The sequence below is a fragment of the Pseudopipra pipra genome, chromosome 3 (genome assembly GCF_036250125.1).
Source record: "Pseudopipra pipra isolate bDixPip1 chromosome 3, bDixPip1.hap1, whole genome shotgun sequence".
Classification (NCBI taxonomy): domain Eukaryota; kingdom Metazoa; phylum Chordata; class Aves; order Passeriformes; family Pipridae; genus Pseudopipra; species Pseudopipra pipra.
This window is the reverse complement of record NC_087551.1, coordinates 90522075-90547629: the sequence shown is the minus strand read 5'-3', so window position 1 is coordinate 90547629 and position 25555 is coordinate 90522075. Positions and strand designations below refer to the sequence as shown.

At 36.4% G+C, this 25555-nt stretch overlaps 1 protein-coding gene across 24 annotated transcripts in view; it reads right to left on the bottom strand.

Annotated features, from left to right (window-relative positions):
* KHDRBS2 (KH RNA binding domain containing, signal transduction associated 2) overlaps positions 1–25555 on the bottom strand; it is a 735331-nt gene that overhangs the window by 609369 nt on the left and 100407 nt on the right. For all 24 annotated transcript variants that reach the window (XR_010429445.1, XR_010429434.1, XR_010429428.1 and 21 more), the window contains exon 3: positions 6291–6407. Coding sequence is in view for 4 of the 24 variants with exons in the window: in XM_064650303.1 (XP_064506373.1) it covers positions 6291–6407 (117 nt within the window). In the remaining 20 variants the exon portion in view is untranslated. The remainder of the gene's footprint in view (positions 1–6290; positions 6408–25555) is intronic.

The following is a 25555-nucleotide window of genomic DNA, read 5'->3' as shown; positions in this document are numbered from 1 at the left end:
GATTGGGAAAGAATATAATGCAATACTTGGATCAAAATTCTGCTAGACAAAACCTGCAGCTTTTTTCTTCCTTTGTGGGTTAGATGAGCAACTATTTATAATCTTGAAAAACCAACGAAGTCAGGAGAATCATATCAGAGAATTTACGCTATTGGGACACTACACCTGTGTTAGACATGATCTAATGAAAAAACATGTTGTGCTTCAAACCAAAAAGCTATTGGGTGCTATTCACATTATATATATGGACTTAATCCTGTAAGATATTTAAGCATTTATTTAAAGGTTGCAGGACTGAACTCAGGGCCCTTAGTATTTGCCGGGAACAGACCAGTGTGCACTGCAACTATTTCATATTTTCAAAATCTTTTTTAAGGTACTCACATAATACAGCTGTTAAAAACCACCCTAAAGCCAATATGCTAATAATTGAATATCAGTAGATTCTCTGTGTGCTGATTTCAGATCTTTTTAGTTGCAAACAAGTTCTTAACACTTGGTATTTTTTAAAAAGAAAAGGTAGTGCAACAAATTCTGTTTAATGGGACAAGCTGTTGTCCAGTGGCAGTAGTCCTTCTTTGGAAAGTATCTAACCCACAGATTAACGAAAGGTAGATAGATAGCTTAACTGCAACTAACTCTTCTGGATGGAACCTACTTTCCTTGATAACTTGTTTTAACATCAACTGAAACTTGAAGAAGGAGGAAGCTAAAAGTTCACTCAGCTGATAAACACAGTCACAGACAAGTAGTTTATGTGATTTTTCAAAGCTGCAGTGCAAGTTTGTTCTCTAACTTTTCATGTTTTATAGAAAAGCAACAGGAATCTTTAATAACAGCAACCTTCCAATAGTCAGGACAAAAGACATAAGTAAATGGAAGTTTAAGCAATGAGAGAAATGGGTAATAAACAGAAAGTGTGCTAAACAGGAATTGGTGTTGACAGAATTTCTCTAGGCAAAAAGGCTTTAAATTGGGATGGCAACTATACATCAGTATTCAGAAGATTTAATGCAGGCACTATGACTTACATTTTCCTTCATGTGTGGTTGACACCACATGTGCTACTGTAGTAACTGATGTTTTACTTTTCTTTTGTCTAATATAGAATCTTGTTATCAGGACACACATTAATTTCCAAATTCTGCTTTATGTATGCAAAATGTGATTCAAAACTATGTTTGGGGTTGTGTGCGACTTCTGCAAGGACAATATGAGCCTCTTCAGCTTAATAACTTATATGTCTTGCAAGTGTTTCACAGGAGATGAACAATGAGCTTTCAGGGAAAGATAAACAGGTTAAAAATCCGTTTTTCATTTTTTTAACAAAATGAAAGTAACCAAAAATCTTTCTCTGGGTAACACAATGTTCTCAAATCAAAATCAAAACATTCTATTGTTCTTATATTATTCTGCTCTCTCAAACATAATCACCTAGGTTAATTTTTCAATAAAATTGTTCGTTCAAATAAAAAAAGAAAGCACAAACATTTTACCCTAAAAACTTTCAGCTACAACACTTGCACACATTCAACATTTCTCTCACAACCTTTCTTTGTTCAAGAATTTTGAAGCCTCCAAATATCTCTTTTCTATATAATTTTGTGTTCACTGGAAAATTTCTATCATCTTTTACTTTGAACGTTCTCACCATAAAGTTACACATGCAATGAGAAAGACAAAAGATAAAATTCTGTAAAAGGAAGAGTTTTTCTTCTGTGAAGGATTTATTCCTACCATTTGGTTTTCTTTCAAGCCAGTCCTCTTCCCTTTTTCAACACATTTTTGCTTATTCTATGTCTCATTCACCATTTCAGTTATTACTCTGGCCTTCATTTGCTCTCTTTTACTAGCACTATCCATACTAATTAATTAGTATTATAATGATACACAGAGGCATTCTAGGCAAGCCTCACCATATACTGTCTCATCTACTCTGGATAACTCACCTCTGGAAAAAACTGTAACAAAAAGCGAGGATGTCATGTTCCAGGCAAATACCACAGCTGGACCATGGTTAATGTTGTTGATCTGTTCTCACACGTTATTAAGGGTGAGGTCCCAGTGCCCCTTTGAGCAGTATTTTCTGTCCAGTCACTAGAGGGTTCTTAGGGAAACATGGAAGGGGGGGAGTATGTTTTTGACTCTTCCCACATACTCTCCCCAAGCTCCAGCAATCTTCAGTCATGCAGCTCTTAAAAGCAGTTCTAATGACACCAGTGTGGTATTTTATCTCTGGCCCTAAATGTTCTTGGTTTTCCTACAAATATTTTCATTTCACTCTCATCTGCATGAAATCATTGCCATTTTGCTTTCTCAGATATGATGTTCTGAAGTTCAAAAAACACAAACATCAGATTATGCATATTATGTAAAAAATATCGCTCAGATAAATAATCTAAAACTAGGGAGTATGGAGAAATGGTGCAAGCCCCAAGACTGTTCTATTCTATGAAACTGGCAGGTAACTAGCTAAAGAAGTATAAGTGTTTAAGAAACATTGCTACATATTTTTCTGATTCTTTAAAAGAGAATCCATGCTCTTGCTGCTATAATTCATGTAACAAAAAGCTATTCCAGACACTGCATGCATCTTATTTTTTTTTAATGGCACAGTGAAAAACATTCATTGCATGGTTGAAAAGGAGAAAATCTGCATCTGTGTATGAAAGCAATCAATTCATTCCACTTGTAATGAGATTTCTCCTGTCACTTCAGTTTGATTGTTTAACTTTACAATCACCTCTCATGCTGTTGGCAAAAAGAAGAAAAAGAAATGGAAAAGAACCAAGAGCTAAGCAAATCAACATGACTATGCTTAATCTCATCACTACCTGTTCTGAAAAATGTATTTGCATATTTATAATACTATATTACTACAGGGAAGACAACCTTTAGTGGCAGCATATAAACCAGCAAGACAGTGAGAGCTCAACCTGTTCCAAACACACATTAGAAAATGGCTGTGCCCTCACACTGGGCACAATTCTCAGTGGTCATGGCTATGCTCATTATATTGAACAATAGCTTCTCTATGAGAAAAAAATACACGGTAGTTCTTCAGCTAATAAAGACTTCAGATTTTAGCTACATTTTTGCATGACGAATCAAGGGTAAGAAGTATTTAAAAGGCAGCAGCAGCATCTGCTATGCCTAGTGGATGGACTTTCACATTTCATGACAGTGCTTGTCTTTCCTGTCAGAATACCGTAGGATCTTTCTCCTGTTATGGAACACTAAATTTCTGTTGAGCAAGTCGCATTAACTTCAGCACAGAGATTTAAGTACTCACATTAGCCACTCTGGAAGAATCATAAGTTTTCCTTATACGCCAGATAACATTGCACCAAACTGATGCAGTTATACTTCAGCATCTCTTCAATAATTTCTAACACAACTTTCTGTGACACATACATTAGCTCTGTGGTATTTTTTGCATAATTGGAGCTGTTCATAATATACATTTTAAGTAAGTTGCATTGCCTTTTCAAATTAATCTGTCCTGTTCCCACACCGTAAGCACAGCAGATACTCAGAAATCTCAAGTCACTCAATAAGCATTCCCTGTGGCTCTGGAAGGAACAGCCTAAATAATTTAGTCTCTAAAATTTACCCACAGATTTCTTTAAAAAAAGATAAGGAAATTCTGAAAAGCAGATATATCTCCCTTGACAGAGGCAGCTTCCCAGACATGGAAACTGCCCTTTCATATGACAAAAATTACTGATTATGGCCAGAGTGGTTCACTGTTGAGCCAAGCACTTCCCTATTGTTATTTTGGCACTGAAAAGCCTCGTATCAGTGGATCTGTTCTTTTTGAACACTTCAGCTTCTAGAGCTTGAGGGCATAAATGTATTTAATACTTTCCAGCAGAAATTCTGTTTCTACTTCTCTGATGCAGCTCAGCATCCAGTTGCACTGGACTGGAGGGGACTATTATGATTCAGCCTTAAGGAAATTCTAGTTAACAGAGAGAAATGACAGAGATTTTTCTTGAATATTCCTCCAAAACAAAGATTCATCAGCCAATATACATAACCTGATTTCTCATATGGTACAAAATAACCGCAAAAAGCCTCCAGACTTTGGTAATTTGCATTTAAATCAGGAAAAAAGTACTGCAAAAATGAGACTAGTTGGCTTGTTTTATGACAAGAAAACCATTTTAACCAGAGTTTTATTTTGCTTAGCAATGTAGCAATTCACACCATTATTTATGCTCACAGTCAAACTTATTTTCTCTACATTTTACCAGTATTTCAAATTAGAACAGCCTCTCTGAAACGCTAATTGTAATTATTACCCATCCCAAGATCATTCTCACACTTTTTTGCTTAGAACTGGTAGCAATGATGTACATGGATCAGATAATCCCTATCTCTCATTGTAATTGCATGGGAATTTTGTTTTCTTTTGAGTCAGTAATGTCTAAATTGGATTAAGATAAGTCACTTATAAGCCCTTCTCTACAAAAGTTGCTTTCATGACTGCTATATTTAATGCCATTTTACTCTAGAACTTAATTTTTTACACCACTCTCATATGAATGAGTTTCCATGAAGTTCATACTCAACTTCAGACTATTCTTAAGGAATAAATACTCTATGAAGAGGAAAAAAATATACCCTAAATTATATTTTTGATGACATACTCATGAGTGAATGTACCAACATTGGAACTCTGCATTATCATGAGATGAAATTCAAATTATATGATCAGAAGAGTGACCAATCTCAAAATCAGAAGGCTTAGTCTATCTAATAATGTGTGTTTAAACATCTTTACACTCCTCTGTTTGGACAATTGCTGCTCTTGGCAATAATAATCTGAGTGGGTGGCTGAGAATAGAGCTGGCAGATGTAGTACTGGTGCAAATTATTGCTACTTAGCAGTACATGCATTCGCTTATCCAGGGAAACATTTTTTATGATTCCACAAGTTAGCCAGAAGTAATTAAAATATTTTATCTGTCAATACCTGGAAAAAAATCGGTAGCGTATTCAAGATTTATCTTATAATTGTAACTGAATTGTCACTGTGGTCAATGTCACAAAGAAAACTCTGAAAAAATGAAATACGTTCCATGTGCCTAATTTGTCTGTTTTGTGGATTTTTTTCAATATTGCAATTGGAGACCTCATAATGCCTATGTGACCGTTGATAAACATTACCAAGACCAAATAATGCCAACCATAAAATTTTGATTCATTTTTTCTTTATTCTGGCATGTTATTGCTTTCATTATTTTAGCTAGAGAGATGAATGACAGAGGCAACAGACAGGAAAACAAAATACTGCTCAAAATTACTGAAAGCCATATACAGTTAAAATATAGTGAAATTAGCAGTCATTATTTCTGTGTTGACTGCTCTTCTACAGAATGTAAAGGAAGACATCACAATACAAATAGTACTTGTTCTTTGGATCATATATATATGAAGTTTCCTTAATGTCCTGGTTTGGGCTAGGATAGTTAATTTTTTTCCTAGAGGCTGGTACCCTATTGTGTTTGGGATTTAGTACGAGAGTAATATTGATAACAAACTAATGTTTTGGTTGTTGCTAAGTAGTGCTTAGTCAAGGACTTTTCAGTTTCCTGTGCTCTGCCAGCGAGGAGCTGCACAAGAAGCCAGGAGGGAGCACAGCCAGGACCCAAACTGGCCAAAGGGGTATTCCATAGCACAGAACATCATGCTCAGTATATAAAGTGGGGGCAGGTGGCTGAAGGGCAACAACACTTACCTGTAAATTATTACTCAGGTGCATTAACCAGGGTGTGATTCCAAACTGCCTTTTTTTTTTTTATCTACAGTGCATTTTTATACACATTTAAGCAAAACATCCACTTTTTAATCTTCTTTTAGAACTATGCCCTGGATAAATAGCCAATATTTTTTAAAAATCTGATCTCTAAAGAAACAGAAAAAAAGAGAAAATCTATTTATGTATACCAATATTACAGCAGTAATGTATACAAGCTGTACTTTCTCAAGAAAAAGAGACTTCTCTCAGAACAAGTGAACTTTAAGCTGGTTTCTCTTTTAGGTGAATTATTTAAATAACAATGGTAATATAGCAACTGTGGAGATCTAAGCAAGGTTGGCATAGTAAGAGAAAAATTATATTTAAGCAATTGATGTAACTTGGTAAAAAACAAACTAGTCATGGAGTCAGAGTCTATTATAGGCCTCTTAATTGAGTCATTACTAAGTAGACAGGTAGTCTAAGTATAAAACCTAAAGCAACATATGTTTCAACACTAATTGCAACCAGAATCCAGATACAGTACCTTAGCTTTATCCCTCATGGATCCTTTTCCCAGGATGGACATTTTTGCACCTGTTTCTTCTTGTAACCTCTTTAAAGAGTTTCCTCTTGGTCCAAGCAATTTCCCAACAAAATTGAACTACAAAGCAAATAAGAGAACTCTTTTAGACCAACAGGTAATTTTCCAAAAAGTTAATAAATCTTTATAAACAAATGGATTAAAAAAGAAAATTTTACTTTCCTTTAAAATAAATACTTCTACTTAGCTCTGAGCCTAATTCATGGGATACAAGACTGGAGAACCAAGGTATCCTCTTATCTAGTGTGAAAAACAGTAAAAGTATTCATGGTTTATTTGAACCCCAGGAGGCTTCTCTCTAGGACTAACAGGTCAGTGGTTGCTTAGGTTTAGCAACTGCTAAACAAGAAATTTACTCATGAGATGGTCCCGGTGAAATGCAGTGAATGCGTAAGTTTTTTCCCAAGTCAGCCAGCTTTATTGGCAAGGAATATATTCTGAAAACTTAGAGCTTTACGTGGATTTTTAGGAATTGATGCTTCGCACATTGAGTTTAAAATAAGCATTGTTTTGTGTATCAGTTCAAATATCTGTTTTGCCAATACCAGAACAAATCACAATCAATAGATCACAGTAGATATTCATGGGCATTTTCTGAGAGGATTTTGTAGAACACTGGGCTTTGCCTGCCACACTGCTAATATTCTTAAGCACTGCAGACTTGATGTGACACATAAAACACTGGTTTTTCTGTATGAAGACATGTCTACATGAAAATCAGAGGACAGAACAAAAAATAAATGAGGTGTTAATGTTATGTTGACACAAACTATCAAAAAGGGGTGAGTTTATTCAGTAATTTGTTTATTCTGTAATTAACAGTCTCTTCAATTTATTATTTTTTATTATTTCCAACATCTTTTAAAAATTCTACGGTATGTTGTCTTTGGAAGTTGACTGGGAATCATCAGCACTTGCTTAAGATGTTTCTAAATTATGTTCAAATCTGAAGAGGCAGTATTCTGATCTTACAACTTTCACCAAAAAATAAGCCTAGCCAAGGAAGATGGAGTGTAATTGTGTCAGGACTTCCTTGAGTTTTTTTCAGAGACAAAAAACATGACAATAAGAAATACAAACGAGGAATATGCTGCTGACCAAAATACTCACAAATGTCTAAAAAAATGTTATATCTTGTTTTGCATTACCTTCTGTTTTAAAAATGGAAGAAATGGAGAAATATTCTTGTTTCCACTTCAGCCAGAAGAATGTAACAACACAAAACGCATCAGCTATGTTAGTAACACCCAAGCTCTGAATCACACCAGATACCCCAAACCCCAAGCTGGCTTTCAGTCCAGTGTCTTAATTACAAATCACTTCCTTCAAATATTGGTTAGACTATCTAATAAAATCATATGTAATCACAGGAAAAATAAATACATAAGGTGAAATCTACTGCCACCTAAACCAAAATAACTGATTTCTGCAAGATAACGTGCCTATGGGGGAAGTAGTAAGTGCACGAAAATCCAGCAAGCTTTGAAACTCCAAAACCAGATTTTTCAAGTTTGTGTGCTTGTACTTTTTTCCAACTCTACCTATTGACTTAATAAAAGTTATCAACTCTTCAAAATGGGGTAGGATTTAGAGATGATGTCGCTATCAAGGTATCAACAATCCTACGTCTTCAAACTATAGTAGCTATGCTTCTGCCAGGGAAAACTTGGCTTAGAAGAAGTTGTTGGCTTCAAGTTGATTATTAAATTTTGTATGAAAATAAAACAAAGACTGAGAAAGAAATGTCAAGGAGTGAATTTTGACTTTAATAACAGACTGTAGACTTAAACTATTGATAGAAGTAAGATTTCAAAAATGACATATCCCATGTACACGGAGATTTTTCAGAGATGGTTGAGCAAAGAGCAAAGCTTTTGTTTCTCTGTAGGGACTCCCTTATACACAGAAATGGGGGATGCCACTACTTACAACACCAAATCTTTTGTGTCACTTATACTTCACCAATCAGGCAAGAACCATGTCCTACTGTATCATTTTAATGTCTCTTAGAATTAAGAAAAGCTGACTGTTGAAAGCTGAAAGAGCTATAACGGTATGTAAGTTTGGAGGAAATTATGAGGAGGCCAGCCAAAGCTTGAGTATGTTTGTTCCCTGAATGGAATAAAACTATTAAAATACACTCTATGAAGATTTATGTTGACCATTTATATTTAAGTACTTCATAAACTGTCTAATCATTACTTTGACATATTGCTGCAAAGGAGTGGTATGGCCAGCACAAACTATGTTATGTACTAAGTGGATTTTAATCACTTCACAGGAAATAAGTGGCTGGGGATTTTAATTCTATTGATTATACAGCAGACAGGCACTCACATTTCATCCACTATCTACAAAACACATATCAGGAAGCAAGCAGTTATTTACAACTGAAAAACTGAATTGCTCTTAGTTTGGTTTTGTCTAAAGTTGAAGAAAAGCCAGGGCACTATAGCAGCCGTTCTACTGTTGTGCCTGGTATTACCAGTGTCAGTTTGGGACCACTGGCTATCCTCAGTACCATCTATAATCACAAAACTCCCCAAACTCTGAAACTACTGATAGAGTAAATTTGACTTAATAACTTGTGAAAAATTATATCCTTTATATTCACACATAGGTAAAACCAGCCCATAAGAAATAGAAAGTTTTCGTGAACAGCACAAACTGTAAGAAATTTGAAACACAACTTCATTCCTTTTTTTTTATTAAGATATGATGGACAAGGACCTGAGTAGAACCAATTTTACTACTGGAAGTCTTAGGCTCCAGTTACAGCCCCACACATGCACACACAACCTAGGTAGTATAGAGACAGTGAAGGAAAACATGGAAACTCAGGCAGTTCGACTGCATTTAATGATGAGCCTTGCCCACAAACACACTCCTGGTAGAGCAGCTGTAACTGCAGATCTTATAATGCAATCTCAGTTCCAATCCAATTCTGCCATGTGTACAAATTTTCTCCAAATAATAGTAGCTCTAAGTCTCTGGGATAATATCTGGTCATATTAGGAGAGGATAGGTGAGAAACGCTGATATATAGAAGACAGAGTATTAACAGAAAGCTTTCATTGCTGGGGAGCAAACTGACTTCCACTTGAAAAATATGGTTACTGTTGTGATACTAGATGTTTTTACAGGAGACTTAACTTTTCAGTCTTGTTTATGAACATGAGCTAGGCTTTCTGTCTTCTTGCAGAAACCCTTCCTGGTTTATGAAAAAGATTTTGTACATTATTTTCTTAGACTTTTCTATAATTTGTCTGGGAGAGATGATGCATGTCTTCAGAAGAAAATGATCAGAAGAAAGCAGGAGATGCTTCACTTATAATCAAATGCATATGATGCTCCATGTGTCAACAACTGTGCAATAAACCTTTTCCTGTGCAAAATAAAACCTGACAGACAATGTAGCTCAATAGATTTTTCCAGTAACTACAGTCAAGTCTCCCCAACATCTTCCCCAACCTATACATACACACAGTTTCACTAGATTTATCTGCATCCTGATTACTTTCACACTTCACTCCTTACAAGCAATCAGACTGTAAAGGTGCCCAAAGCCAACACTCCAGCTTCTCAGTTTTCATCAAAGTTTTGTTCATAAAACTTTTTTTTTTAATATTCATATGAAATAGCCAGAAGTTATACTGCACATGTGGAAACATAGAAATTCCTCCCTTTCCGCTAACTGTGCTGTTGCCATCTGTCTGGATAGCTTTGTGCTTACACACAAAGAAAACTTACTGACAGTGTGAGACATTCTGTTCAACTGTATATGCTAGGGATGAATACTTAAAACCAAGGACTTAGATACCCCAAAAGTATACAGAACATGGAGAAGTCTTAAGAATTAATTACATGAAATTTCTTAGAATAAAAATCTGCCTATGTTAGTCAAAAGCTTAGGGTTGTGCTCCATGCATGAATACATATATAATCACAGATTTGTTCATCATTAAACCCCCTTGCAATAAAACACACTGCACATCAACAGACCTCACTTGTTCTGGGCTAAGACACTGAGACAAGAATCCCTAAAACTAACCAGGTGTTGTCAAGCTGGACCACAGGACAGGCAGTCTGTCTCCCAGTGTAAATATGGTTTTTATGAAATGCTAGAGATTAATTATAACCTGTGCTGTGAACAAAATGTATGCATTGACCAGTTCTTAAAATATATCCTACAACTGACAATGTTGTAATAGTCTGAAGTGTTCTGCAGCACCTCAAGAAGATTGCCACATGCATTTATTCTCATTGCCATGCTTGAACCAACCTCCTTTGATATGTGTCAAGCGTTGCTCTCAGAAGTCACAATATCAGCAGAATTATAGAATGGTTTGGGTTGGAAGGGATCTTAAAGACCATCTAGTTCCAAACCCCTGCCGTGGGCAGGGACACCTCTCACTAGACCAGGTTGCATAAAGTCCCATCCAGTCCAGCCTTGATCATTTCCAAGGATGGGGCAGCCCCTGCTTCTCTGGGCAACTTGTTTCAGTGCCTCATGACCTTCACAGCAAAGAATTTCATCCTAATATCTAATCTAAACCTACTCTCTTTTAGTTTGAATCCATTCTTCCTTGTTCAGTCACTACATGTCCTTGTAAAAAGTCCCTCTACATCTTTCTTGTAGGTTCCCTTCCTACTGGAAGGCTGCAATTACGTAACCCCAAGCCGTCTTTTTTCCAGGCTGAACAAACCCAATTCTCTCAGCCTCTTCTCTATGAGAGGGGGTCCATCCCTCTAATCATCTTGGTGGCCCCTCAATGACTACAGAATTGAAATTAAAAACACACACACATTTTGAAGTTGATATTTACAAAACATCTGATTTATATCACGTTGCAAATTCAGGGGAAAGTTTCTTCTGTCTATGGCATGTTAAAGCAAATTGTCTAGGAGACAAGCACTACAGGAGCTTCAACTTTGAAGTGGGCATCAAAGACAGACACAGCTTCACTATTGTGTCTGCGTTGTATGAAGGATGGGAAAAACAAAGACAGTGAACTTATGCTCTAGAGAAACTGTAGCTGCACTTAAATGCACTTAAATGCCCTTAGCACCCGGCACTGGAGCCCTCTTGGGAGGAGTTCACCCTGACAGCTACAAATGGGGATGAGACATCTCGGATGATAGAAGCTGTTGATTCTGTTGAGTCACTACCTCATCTTTTACTGCGAAGAATTGTAATCAACCATTGATCCTTACCTTGGTTGTCTACATGGGATTCACTTTATTCTCAGTATGTCATAAACTGGCCTTTGAATAAGTAAAGACATGGTCTAGCAAGTTCTCTAGCAAGACTCATCACAGAGTTGGGCTGGCAGTGCTGATCTGCCTATGTGTGCCGAGGTACACTGTAAACCTCCCAAGAGCTGGGACACAGGGTGCAAGGTCTGGTGGGGTGTGAGGGGTGTCTTGCAGGGTGCTCCCCAAAGCCAGCAGCAGTCTCAGGCTGAGAACACTCACACACACAATCCTACCTGCCTGGCTACATGGCACCATTAGAAGTACATCAGAAGTTACTCCACTACATAGCAGGATTAAGTGTTCCCCCATAAAAGCACACTTATCCTTCTCCCTACCTCCATTTGCACACAGGGGCAAAAGTGCTGGTAACCAATTAAGCAAAGAATAATATTACTAGCTGTTATGTTGCAACATAAAGCTCTAACCTGCTATTCTTTCAAGATTGAAAACTATTTAATATTAGTAAGAATTTTTTACTACCTCAGGACAGCAAATCATAGGTACAAAAAATCTAACACATAGTTTACAGCATTAACATTCAAGCCTCAAGCTAACTACAATGACTAGTATAAAATGCATGTTTACATTTAGAAGAGTATTTGCTTCCCTGTTTGATGTAGCCCAAATATATGTCTACTACAACTGTAACATTTCTTATTTATAAACACGAATTTAATAGGGTTTCATGAGCAGAAACAAGGAATATATTTACCATTCCAAAAAAGCATTTGTGTCAGTGACTGTTTCTGTTTTATACACAGATCAGTGTTCATAACAGTAAAAAACCTAGATAAATAGGGAATGGGATAAGACAAATGTTTCCAGCTGTAAGATAAAGCAGAACAAAGCCCTGAAGTAGGAGAAGAAATTAATTTCTTCTAGAAGCAGGAAAACAGAAATAGCCCAGGCTTGACAACATGAAACAGGTTTGTTATTTCTCAGTGTGTTCTATTCACCATTGCTATCAGTTCCTTCATGGGGAGACAAAGTGTCATTCCTTTTTCAGAGCTACTTATCCTCATAAAATCCTTTCATTATTCATGGGAAGGAGCGTGGGTGGGTGAGTTGGGGAGGAATCTTTCTAAATTCAGCCCTGTTCTAAAGGAAAGGGGAGGAGACAAAAATATTCACTCCTGAATAAAACCTTACTGATTGAGACCTGCTTATAAATTAGTTTTCTTCTGGTCCTTTTCTAGGACTTCTGCCAGTTCATTTAATTTAGAACAGCATTTATTTTTAAAGTACCTCATCTTTTGATACGCACAAAGGACTTCCCTTCATGTTAAGGCAGTACTGGATGACTATGAATGCAAATTTTACTTTTGTCAGCATTTTGTAAGCATGACAATGCCTGTAATAACATGCTTTAACTTTTGCTCAGCCCTGAGTTGTTTAGGCATTTAGACTGATCACTGTAGGTACCTTCCAACTGGAACTGTTCTATTCTATTCTATTCTATTCTATTCTATTCTATTCTACTCTATTCTATTGCTCAGCAGATTCTGCAAAGTTCAAATTTATCTCCCTCTATATGTAGCTGCTTACTACATTCCATATCCAGTACTTTTTGGCTTTTGCAAAACCAACTTAGTGTTCCAGATAAGGATGCAACATTATTTTTATTACAGCAGTGATGTGATGTTTGCTGTTTCTGGAGAAGAGCTTCCAAGACACCTGTTTGGTAGGACTGAACTCTGCAGGGCTGTACTTTAGCAAGGCATGTCAGGAGACATGGGTTTCACCTCTCCGTTATGCTTTGAACAATAACCCAATGCCAGGCTGTGGGGAGAAAAATTGACTCAAAATTAGATGCTCAAAGGTAAAATACAGATTCTTGAAAACCCCAGGCCAAATTAATTTCTGGTTTAAATCAATGCAAGCATTTCTAGAATAAATTAAATCTGATTAACAAAGTTAGAATTATTAAAACTACTGTGACTAGAAGATTTACTTAAGAAATAATCATTTTTTTATTACACCTTTTTTTAGCTTGAAAAGTGCTGGGAGCTCATATTGGTGGTGTTCTTGAAGAAGATGCTGCAATACTCGTCTGGCTATTTACTAGCTCATAGCAAGCATCTAAATCTACAGTGAAAATATATTTTTGGCATAACTCCATGAAACAGATGGTCAGCAACTCCACATAAAAATCTTCCAGATATAAGTCCACACTGAGATAGGAAAAACATCTCCTCACTTTTCATTTTTAGCAGTTTTCGGTCAGAATTTTGGTAACGAGTTGTGGCATTCAAATAAAGCAATTTAAGTGAACCAGAATATTAAAATAAATTTTCTGATTAAAAAAAATGAATTGGTGTCGATATAACCTTATTCAGTTAAACTTTCTTAAGTTAGGAAAATCTGAATGGCTATTTCTCTAATACGTTCATTTGCAGGGTTATTTATTATAATCTGCTAATCTGTCAGACACCCAAGCATTTTATTTTTTAGTGATTCTGGGTTTTTTAAGTCTGATGTGAGGTAATTGAGGAAAAGCCAAGGAACCATTAAAGTCGCGGATCTTTATTAAATCTGCAATTAACTAGTTGTTAATTGCAAGCAGTTTATTATTTAATTCCCAAATCTTCGTTCACGAAGCCTAGCCATCATTATTTAATTGCAGAAGTATCCAGAGACTCATTCCACCAGACACTGCATATATATACAGGAATACATGATCTTCACCCTGAAGAGCTGTCAAGTATCTTAAAAAAAACCCGAACAAACCAGGTCTTATTGAAAGTATATAGCTACTATTGCTTATTTGGATATTGAGGAAGTGACTGCTGAAAGTACTGCCATTAAAATCACTGCAATCTTATCAAAAATGGTATTACTGAAGTAAGCACAGCAGCAACAGGTTCTGCTGACAGAAAGACCATGCTCGACCCTCCTTTTTCAACTCAGAAATGACAAAGAGGATCCTAATGTTCAAGGCCAGGCTGGACGGGGCTCTGAGCAACCTGGTCTAGTGGAAGGTGTTCCTGCCCCAGCAGGGACCTGGAACTAGGTGATCTTTAAGGTCCCTTCCAACCCAAACCATTCAGTGATTCTATGTCACATTTTATCCTTGGCTTTTGTCTTTCTTATTCTGCATCTTGGATTAAACTGCTTTTTCCTAAGGCTATCCCTATTTGGCCAGTCCAGCTGGGACAGTGGGGGAGACCGAGAGAAAACAGGAATGGTTCTCAGGTTTCTTTTGCCCATGCTGGGGAGCGGTTACAGATGTTAGCAAACTAGTTGCTAGTCAGAGGTTATGACTGATGCCAACCCCTGCCTCAAAAGAGTTGGGAAGTTCTTTGATGGCTGACTGCTCCTCAATGGAAAACTGCAAGGAGAGCAGTATTTTTAAAAACTTCAGAGTATGCTGAGCTAAACACAATTTTTCCATTATATTGAAGTCATATTTCATTGAATTAAGAGGAAGAGGATTCTTCAGAACACAAAGCCACCTGGCTTTTAACTTTCATTCTAGCCAAGTTTGAAGTAGTCAACTTTTACTATTTATGGGAAAATAAAATACAAAGTAAGTAATTAGGAATTTTTGGAATTGTGTGTCTAAGACTGGCTCATTTGTAGGACATTATCTCAAATGCTAACAATTACACAAATGCTAACAATTCAGGCTGCAGAATTGTACCACTAAAGTTTTTCCAAAGTGCACAAAGAAGTTTATATTGAGCATATGCACAGGTATGGAAATGGGTACCAAGACTACAACACTTAAAAGCACAATCAACATTTGGCTAATTGGGCTTATTACTCCCACAGATACACAATTTACTGGTCACAGTAATAAACACCATCTGCTCTTTGCTAACTGGCAGCAACCTACCAACTTTTTTCTAACTTCAAGAGTTTGAAATGTAAAAGGAAGATCTAAAGGAGTTGTAATACAGTGGGACTTCCATGCACAGCATCTTATTCTTACTAAGCTGAATATGATTTCATATTAGATGAAAGATTTCTCTTTGCCAGATGATATATTTGCAAAGTTAAGCTCTAAGTCAACAGGAACCAGGATAAGTTAGGGTTGAATGCCCAACCATAAAAATAATATATCTTTCCTTTGCATGGTAGTGGACTTGTCAAATGTACCATAAAACACAAATTTCTTATCAGTCAAGGAAATTATAACAACAGGTAATTTGGTCCCCATGTGTTAATGAAGTGATTTAAAACACATTCATATAGTATCTAATTTTGTAGACAGCACTGTATTAAATCACAACTGGCTTATGTTAATCTAATTATAAACTCTCGTTAGTTAACTTGATTTTGCCTTTCGCTATTAAAGTAATTATAGTTACAGCAGCATTTAAGTATCAATTTACATATCCTGAGAACTATGCAAACAGTTTTATTCTCAAGTCACGTTCATAATCAAAGCAAAGCATTACTTTAAAGTGATTGACATATGCAAACTCACACAGCTCTGTGAAAATTAAACCAGCCTGAGAAAGCACTCCAACATATTTTATGAAATTCTGGTTCTTCTACCTCCCCCCCTACATTTTATATACTGGGATTTTTTTTTTTTTGTTCTTTGTACTAAGGCCAAATTCAAGGAAATACAATCTTTCTTCCATATATCTCCTTACCTTCTACTTTTGCTATATTTAGAGAGGAAAACCAAGTATCCTTCAAGATTATTTAATGAGGTCTTGGCTGATCTGAGATGGTAATGCGAAGAAATATTTGAAGAGGAGCAAAGTCTTTCAAAACAACATTGACAAGGTGGAAATAGTTAATACTGTGTTAATTCAGAGACTTCCCCCCCCCCATCAGTATTTCTTTATTGTGAGGATGGTGAGACACTTGAACAGGTTGCTAAGAAAAATTCTGGATCCCAGGAAATGCTCAAGGCCAGGTTGGATGGGGGCCTCAACAACCTGGTCTAGTGGAAGGTGTCCTGCCCATGGGAAGAGGGCTGGAACTAGATACCTTTAAGGTCCCTTCCAACCCAAACCATTCTATGATTCTATGACCTGTAAATGTTTATAATTTGCCAAGTTGATAGCTCATAGCACTCACTAATTGCAGTTAAGAATACCTACTCAGTCTCACTAAAAAAATGGAAACTACAGAGTTTCATAGCATTTGAGCATCAAAAGCATCTAAAAATGTGAGACTAATTTGTAACACTTTGCTCATGCCACTCCTTTGCAAGCAACATAACTCTGCTTCGGACTCAGCTAATGCAACACAGAAAAAAGTACTTTCAGGGCAACACCTTAAAAGACCAAGACATACAGTACGTGACAAATGAGCTGGCAAGCATGAGCTGGAGGGCCTGAGTGGCTTTGAATAATACAGGCTGTAATACCCAACGGTCTTGCCATTGCCATACAACAACTCCAGAGTGAACAAAACTGCAGCTAGTATGCTCCTACCTGATAAAATATTAAATGATCTGCTAATTTATTTTTATTCACTTGCACCTTTTTTCTCTTATCCCCACACCCCAGGCTAAGATATGATTCTCACTTAAAAGAATATTATAGAAGTAATATTGAATTCTTCTCTAACCTAAGATTTAGAAATGCCTCAGGTTTATTTAATAACTATCTGGTTTTAACTTAATATTTATTCCACTGTAATTACCTTGCTTCAGCACATCTACAATCTTCAAGAACGACAAATGTGTTTGCAAAATATATATTAAAGAGAGCCACCAATGCAAAAATAAAGGCAGTGAATATTTTCCATTCACTTTGTCAAGACAGTATGTCCTGAGCTCCAGTTGTTCAAGGGAGCTGGGAATGCTCTCCTTGAAGGTTTAAAGTGACACAGTTAGCCATACCCAAATAATTAAGTTGTATCTAGGAAGACGATTCAGGCTTTGAAATTCACTTTCAAAGTGTCACCTGCACAAGCTGCATGGCTGGTGACTGGGTGCTGAATTTCAAGCCACACTCTTGTCTGCCTTGAGCCACCATCACTCCTTGGGGGCTGCTTTTAATTTCCAGTTTAGCTGCCTCATTCATTTCAGTAACTATGAACTTTGGTATTTCACACACAGTACATTTACAAAAGTCATAAATTCCAGGTCTGGAGTTAGATGTTCAATGTCTAGGTCTTGCAATGAACAGAAGAGCAACGTCTAGTCCTCTCAGAAGCCTGCACCTTCCAGTACCCTTTTATATTCCTCAAGCGCTTTCATGGAGTTACAAATGACGAAATGTTTTGATTTCCAACACTCAAGCATTTATATGAACTGTCTTCAAAGGCAGTAGCCACTGAAATGAACTAAAACAACAGCAAAGTAGAGGAAACAGATACGTTCTTAAAGGTAAAAACAAAGAATTTGTTCCAGGTGTAAGTTTCTGCGAATGTTTTCCCTCTGCAAAAATATTTACAAAACAATCCTATTCCCCCTAAAATTTATGTCTGTAAATAACATAGCACCAAAATAAGAACAGTGCACTTCACCCAGAAACAGCAATGAAATCAGTAGATAACTACTGATTCCTGTGATTTTCTCCACTTAAAACACTACATGATGCTGACAACCGAGCAAAGGTACTCTTAGATTTTAGCACCATCCAAAAATAATACCAATTAAAGCGGTATATATACTTTTATCATTAGATCAATATGAGAAACTACTTTATGACAAGATTATTTTATTTAAATGCCAGTGCATAACGTCAAGTTTCATGTAAAGCATCTATTCATAGGTAATTGCTTCAGATGACAACTTTCATCCTTGCCATGTCTTTTATTAAGGCATGTAGTATCCTCTGTTTTGTTTATAACTACAACAGAAAATGGATACTTCTGAGTGTATTGTAAAAGTGTTATTTCCAGACTAATCTTTGTCAAGTGCTTATGGGCATTACATTTTTGGTTTGTACATCCCCCACTTAGACTAACAGAAAGCAGCTGCCTCGTTAATCTTTAGCAAAGAGAAATGAAATGAGCTCCAAGCATTCTAACAAACATGGATGCCCAAATCCTAGAGGGGATTTCAGCTGGTGAATTCCAGTGTCACAGCAGATAAACTTGGTGAGCCTAGAACTTTACTATTTTCTCAGAAATATCACAGAATATTTATCACATTGAAGATCCTGATTTAGTACATCCACACAGGAAAAGTAGTACGAAAAGACAAATCAAATGACAGGAAAAGTTCATGTGGAAAAAAAAAATAGATTAGGAAAAGGATTGTTTTGTGAAAATCCTATGTCCAAATAACAGAAGTAAGCAGGGAAAAAAACTCCAAAATGAAATGTGTTATCTTGCATTTCTGTCTGCAGACTGCAGTGGAAAAGAGGACAGGTTGTACAGGGAAACTGCCAGGCCCAGCTAAGTCAAGTGTTTCATGTTCTTAAGACAGGCCAGGTAGAACACCTGAAATTATAACATGCCACGTCCCAGCAACCATGCCATGGACAGAGACCTGTACTGTGGCTCTGACAAGAACATGCATCCTGTGGACCTCATAAGAAGTCTGTGCAGACTCCAAAGACATGCTGGCGGCAGCAATTTGCAGTCCTTATATAAATAGAAAAAAAACCAAAAACATTTGAGGAACGCTAAAGAGAACTTCCAGAGGCCAAATGTAGGTCGTTTGGGAGCTGGGACCTGCATGGCAGCAGTCTTTGTCACATTCCCATTACAATGTGCAGATTGAGAGAGAAGGGGATGTGCTGAGGCAAAGGTACAATCACAGGCTGAAATAGCAGAGTCAGGAGGAAGAACTGAGACACACCTGGAACTGAGGACACATCAAGGATAGAAAGATTCTGCACAAAAAGAAAAGACCTCGTTTGGTATAAGGGATCCATGCCTAAAAATCAAAGAGATGACATGCACAGGATATGGAATAATATTTAACTCACTTAAATACTAAATACAAGAAAAAGATCTTTTTAACATCTGAAGTTGTATTCAAGTAAAGAAAACAAAAAAGAGCATAAGCTATAAAAAAAAAAATCAAATCCGCACAGAACAAGTAAGAGAAAAAGTCTGGGGAACAACTTTGAGAAAGTATAAAAAAAGAAATTAAAACATTATTCAGAGATTTGGAAGCCAGACAGGGAGTTCGAAGGGCTAACAGCTGTTCAGGCTATAAAAGGAGTACTCAAGAAAGATGAGGTCAGAACGCAAAAAGAAAATGCTTTTTCTCCATCTGGGTTCATAAAGGAGGAACCTGTAACAGGTGGTTGGGAGGAAGGCAGTGCAAGAAAATTTTCTAGTAATTTCCAATTAAATTACTAAAAATCAGAATAAACAATACACTTAATGAACAGGAAAATATGTTAGAGAGATGAAGAGCTGAGATGGCTATTTGAAAGAGAAGTAATTTCTCAGCCATCTATTAGTGTTTTCCAAAGAACAAACAAACATGGAAAAGAAAGTAAACTTATACCATATAACTGATTTCCAAATGACATTCATTTCCTCTCATGGAAAGAAAAAATGTGTTTAAACAATACAGAAGGTTTGCAGTAAATGCTCATTATTCACACTAGGAAGAAGTCATTAGTCAAGTCCTGTGTAGGGATCCAGTAGGAGACCAAAGCTGGAAAAAGTAGTGAACAGTGAGAAAACAGACCTTACTGATAATGCTCAGGTAAGTCATGGCTCTGAAGGCTGGACTGGCTATGAAAAACTACGTCTTATGATACTTGGTGATAAAATTACAGCTGAAATTCCATGCAAATAAATGTAAAACACAGGAAAAAACATTCCACTTTATAACCAAAATGATGTGCTGATTATATCAGGAAAATTAACAACTTGGTGTGAGTAAAGAAAAAAAGCAGAGAACAGCATTATGCTACTTTATAAATCAATAATACCGCACCACTTTGAAGACTATTTACAGTTATGGCCTCTTGATTTCAGAACAGCCATAGAAGGACTGGGCAACCTGAGGAAAAAAATTGTGTTTCCGTACAAACAGTGACTAGCTAAGAATCACTGAGCGAGTCCTCAGCTACGATTCTATGGTTTTTGAAAACACAACTGAGAACTCCAACAGACCTCTAAAATCATGATGAGCATGAAGAAGGTCAGTTGGGCATGACCTCCAGAGCATCCTCCCAGGACAACTACTGGGGGAAACAGAAGACTCCATCAAGCAGCAGTATCAGAACTAGCAAAAGAAAGCTTTCTGCACAGGAATCCTCCAAATTTAAGTCATAAAAGTGATTGACAGATTCACCAGAAGAAAATACCCTGAGCTCAGGACAGCCTTATTGGAAATGGGATAATATTTTGAAGGTGTATCTGCAGCTTGACTGTACTTCCACTTGGTTTTAGGTGTCCAGTGTTGGTCGCTGCTGGAAGAGTTAAACCACAGCAGAAGTCAGGGCATGAAGGAACTGGACTATAACGTCATTTGCAATATTCTGCAAGAATTTGAAATAATCAGAGACAGTGAAACAAGTATTACTATCTTTTTACAGACAACATGCTATTTTCATCATGTGTACCATCACCAAAATGTTACTGTGCAAAAATATTAGAAATAAAAAAAAACAAACCCATGTTGTTCATATTGTATTATACTGCAAAAGTAATTACATTTTTATGCTAAATTTTACTTTGACATGGAATATTATACTCTCCTTTAAAACTTTAGGCATACGTACACAATTCTTCTCTATTAGTCCAAACATAATTGACTCAAAATGTATTAAAAATACATTTTTGAAGTACACTTTGATCCAAATATTAAGCTCTAAAGATACATTTTTTGAGAGTGCTCTAGAGTTGTATCTAAAGATTTTGTTCAGATGCAAAGGCAGCAATTTATAAAAGTGATAGCAATTAAATAAATTATGTTCTTTATTTAAATAAATTATCAGCCCTGAAAAATTAATTACATCCATCAATGGCAACATGTTTACTTCCGCTATTCAGGAAGAGATGTCAACGTGCATTTTTTATTTCATCCAGATAGAATGTGACAAATAAATGAATTCCTTGCCTTTCTTCAGACCGCGACATATAAAACCAGGCTGAAGACCTAATCCTACTTCTCTATTTGTTCAGGAATTATCACATTTTCATGACTAAGAAATGGAGGTAATGTAACTAATATGGATGTACCCCTGTCACAGGATTATTGCTCAACACTGATTCTTACACAACTCACACTCATAGTGGTCTGCTTCAGATGGAAAAAAACCAAGGAGAATGCCGAATGGGGTTCTCCCTGTTTTTCATTTTTATTTACTGAAAAACCAATGATTAATTGATCTGACGTATACTTTGTAAGAGTTAATATAAAACAAAGGTTATTATCCATCTCTGGTAAATTTGATTTTCAAAGATAGCAGTTTACAGCCTTTTAATGTAGACACAGACTTAATAGCTTAATCAAAAGAAATATATTTGTGAAGTTGCCTTTTTAAGTAGTAACGTTAATTAAAATTCCTTTTTACTTTGTCATTGAAAAGCATCAAATTCATTTGCAATGGCAGAATTCATGAGGACAAACCAAATAAGTGAAAATGTGTTTGATATTAGATGTAAATATCAGGGTTTATCTGTAAAATATATGTTTTTTTAATATTATTCTATCTTTAGAGGGTTCTGAGGCAATTATAAGCCATGGGCATGAGGTAGTTGGCAAATCCTTTAATAATTATTTTTCAGAGGTGGTTATAATGCAATGAAGAACTGGTTATTATTAACATAAAAGTAAACAAATTTGTTTACATAATATTATAAGACGGAGAAGATGAGCAATGAGCCAAAAAGAAAGTGACTCAGAGATGTTTACAGCACAGAATTTATGGCAAGTCTTTAGAAAACATGACAAAAATATCCTTTCACTATCACAATTACTCTTAATTTGCACCATCTGAGTCTACTGCATACTTTGGAAAAAAATGCATGTCATTAAACAAAATTAATGAAACCTTCTATGCACTCAGTTTCTTCTAATTTTCATGTAAATGGTTTCAAAGTGCTCTTGTAAACTGCTAAATGACAGCTTTCACAGCTAATCAATATTTTTTGTTTTATGCTAAAAGGGATTTTTTAAATGCCATTGTCAGTAGACCCACATGTATACAAATACGTCTGTGTATCTTAAATTAACTCCATCTAAAATCTTTTACAGTAACTTCTCATTTCTTTATAAGCAGAGCACAGTCCCCATTGACCTGAAAACTAGAGGTAAACAGTGTGCCAATGTCTCCAAGCAAAATTTAGTACAGCATCTCGGAAAACAAATCAAGCACTAAGCAGAAACAATAATTTATTAGGAGCTATAAATATCTTCCCATTCTATACAAAATGGTTACTTATAACTAAGATTTCCCTGTATTACTGGAAAATACAAGCCAGAAAAAAAATGTACTGATTAAAAATACATTGGGCATGTTTCCCCTTTTAAATAATTTCTCTCTTAGCTCTTTTTCTTGGCCTGTATCATTAGCAATTCTAACACGTTTAGCTAATTACTATGAATCCTTACTTGGTTAAAGTGACTCTACACATCTAATACATCTAATCAGATTGGTTTCCTTTCAGTTGACATGGCAATTTCAATCCCGTTACCCATTAAAAAGAAGTCCACCACATATTCGAATTATTAAAGGAGAACACTATTTAGAACAAATTTCAGAAATAAAGACTCAAGCAACTGATTTCTGATTAAATCCATTTATTCCATTTTGGTAAAATAAAAATTGGATCCGACAGATACATACAAGAAAGTTAAAAACTGCCAAGAATTAGTGAGCTATATTACACTGGAGAGCAGTGTTCCAAAGGAACTAGGGTACAAACTGTAAACTGGAGAATTACTAAAATATACTTTATACAGTATATCATATGCAATACAGGACTGTTTTCTGTGTTTCAAAGATTCATGTTGATGAGTGCCAGCTCATTTCGCTCAAAGTAATTGCAATGCAATGACCCTGCTGTCACTTGGATTATGTGTCTGCACAGATTTGCAAAACCTGTTTCCATTTCTCCGCACAAGTGGGCAGGCATTGCTCTTGGTTCCACAGTCAAGCTCTTGCTTCTGCCTGGGCTAGACTTTGGAAATTATTAAACAACTGAGAAGAGGAGGCTGTGCAGGCCGCATATCTGCGTGTACACAGTGTCAGGAGACAAACCAAGCGCTGTGGTTGGGCATCAATAATGCCAATGTCGTCACAGGCAAGGCTTTGGGGCCAGTCAACAAGCCCTCTCCAACAGTCTCCAAGCATTCCTTGAGAATTAACCGGGCCAGGAATGATTTCCAAGACACACTCTTCATGAATTCATCTTTTTACAGAGTAAAAGACAGGTACTGCTAAGGACATGGCTGGACCATACCAGCTGGCTGCAGAGCTGAACAGGCACTGGCACTGCTGGATCTCCTTTTGTAGACGCAGCCATGTGTGCCTTGGTTACAGATGAAATCCAAGAGCAAAATATTTATCATCTCTGCTGTACTAAAGTTTCATCTTGATGAGATTAATGTTATAAGACTCTTAAGCCCCTGTTAAATGTTTGCTTTATAAAAGAATTTCCTATAAACAAAGTGATTCAGTGTTTCAGGTATTACATATAAATATTAATCACTTAAATCTCTTTCTCTGTAAGGCTGAGATAAGACTATTGATTGCTATTATAACGTTACAAGGCAGAAGGCATGGATTCCTTACTTATCCTAAAGTACTTTTTAAAAACTCAAAGAAAGGAAGCATAACTTTCCAAATAAATGTAATTAAAGTGTTTTGAAGTAAGAATAACAAAATATGACTTTCCCCTTTCTACCCAGCTAAGCCAACCACCTCACTACAACTGTGAGCTGCAAAAGCAGACTGAAAAAGCAATTTGGAGTGTTTTTCACAATGCATTTTACAAATCCCTGGTAATAAAGTACACTAACTTTACATAATGGTCATAGCCATTATGTAAAATAGAAAACATGCAATTCAGTACAAAACACAAACAGAAGCAAAGACCGAGAATTCTATGGATCAAGTGAATGTTAATTCATGTATTTTGGGAAAAAAAAAAGAAGCAATATTTCACACTGTTTGAATGATGCATATCTAACCTACTAGAAATATCTGAATGAATATTTAGATGATTTGGGAAAACTGTGGATGGGTATATTTTGCCTTCCCATATGTGCCGGTTATAGGCACTCTTGAGATGTTAATAAAGAAGCTTGGAAGCCACAGGATGGGAAATTAAGTTTCTTGTCATGGACTATGCCCTGGCCAAGAGATAAGGAGGGAGATAACAAGAAGAGATGGACTGTCCCATGCCAATATCGAGTGCTTCACTACAGATTTTGAGTTATACAAATCACTTAGGCAAGGAGAAGGCAAGGAGAAGAGCTCTGCTCTGGACTTCCAAGGGAAGAGAGAGACATTTTGGCTGCAGCAGAATACCTGTGAGAAGTGCTATAAATCCACAACAGTTAATTGTGGAAAGCGTAGACATAAATGTCACAGGCAAATAACTCAGGAACAGCAGCTGCAGACCATCCTGCCAGCAGGGTGCAGGGTGGAAGGCTTAGCCCAGCACCCACAAAGGTCTGCACTGATATCAACCACGAGGCAACAGCCTTCACTGCAGACAGTGCTACTCAACTACCCGCCTGAGCTGTCCATTTTGGGGACACCTCACAGCTCAGGATCACGTGTTGCATCCAGTATAAACAACTGCTAGACGCCCTGTGGAAGAAGGTGCTAGTTAAAAGACTGAGGTGTTGTTTACAGTGGCATTAAAAAAGGTACTTAAAACAAATTATGAAGTAGAGTAGTTAAACTGTGTTTACATTAAGTTTGGACACATTTATTCAAAACTGAATTAACTTCTGAACTAAATAAATATAGAACTAATTAGGACAACAAAATTCATTGCATTTAATTCTCCTAAGAATCCCAGAGCAAACATGCTCCTTTCATGCCAAGAAGTGTAAAAATCTAAAACTTAGCTTTTTTTTTCTTTTTTTAACACAGGGACACCGAACACCTTATAAA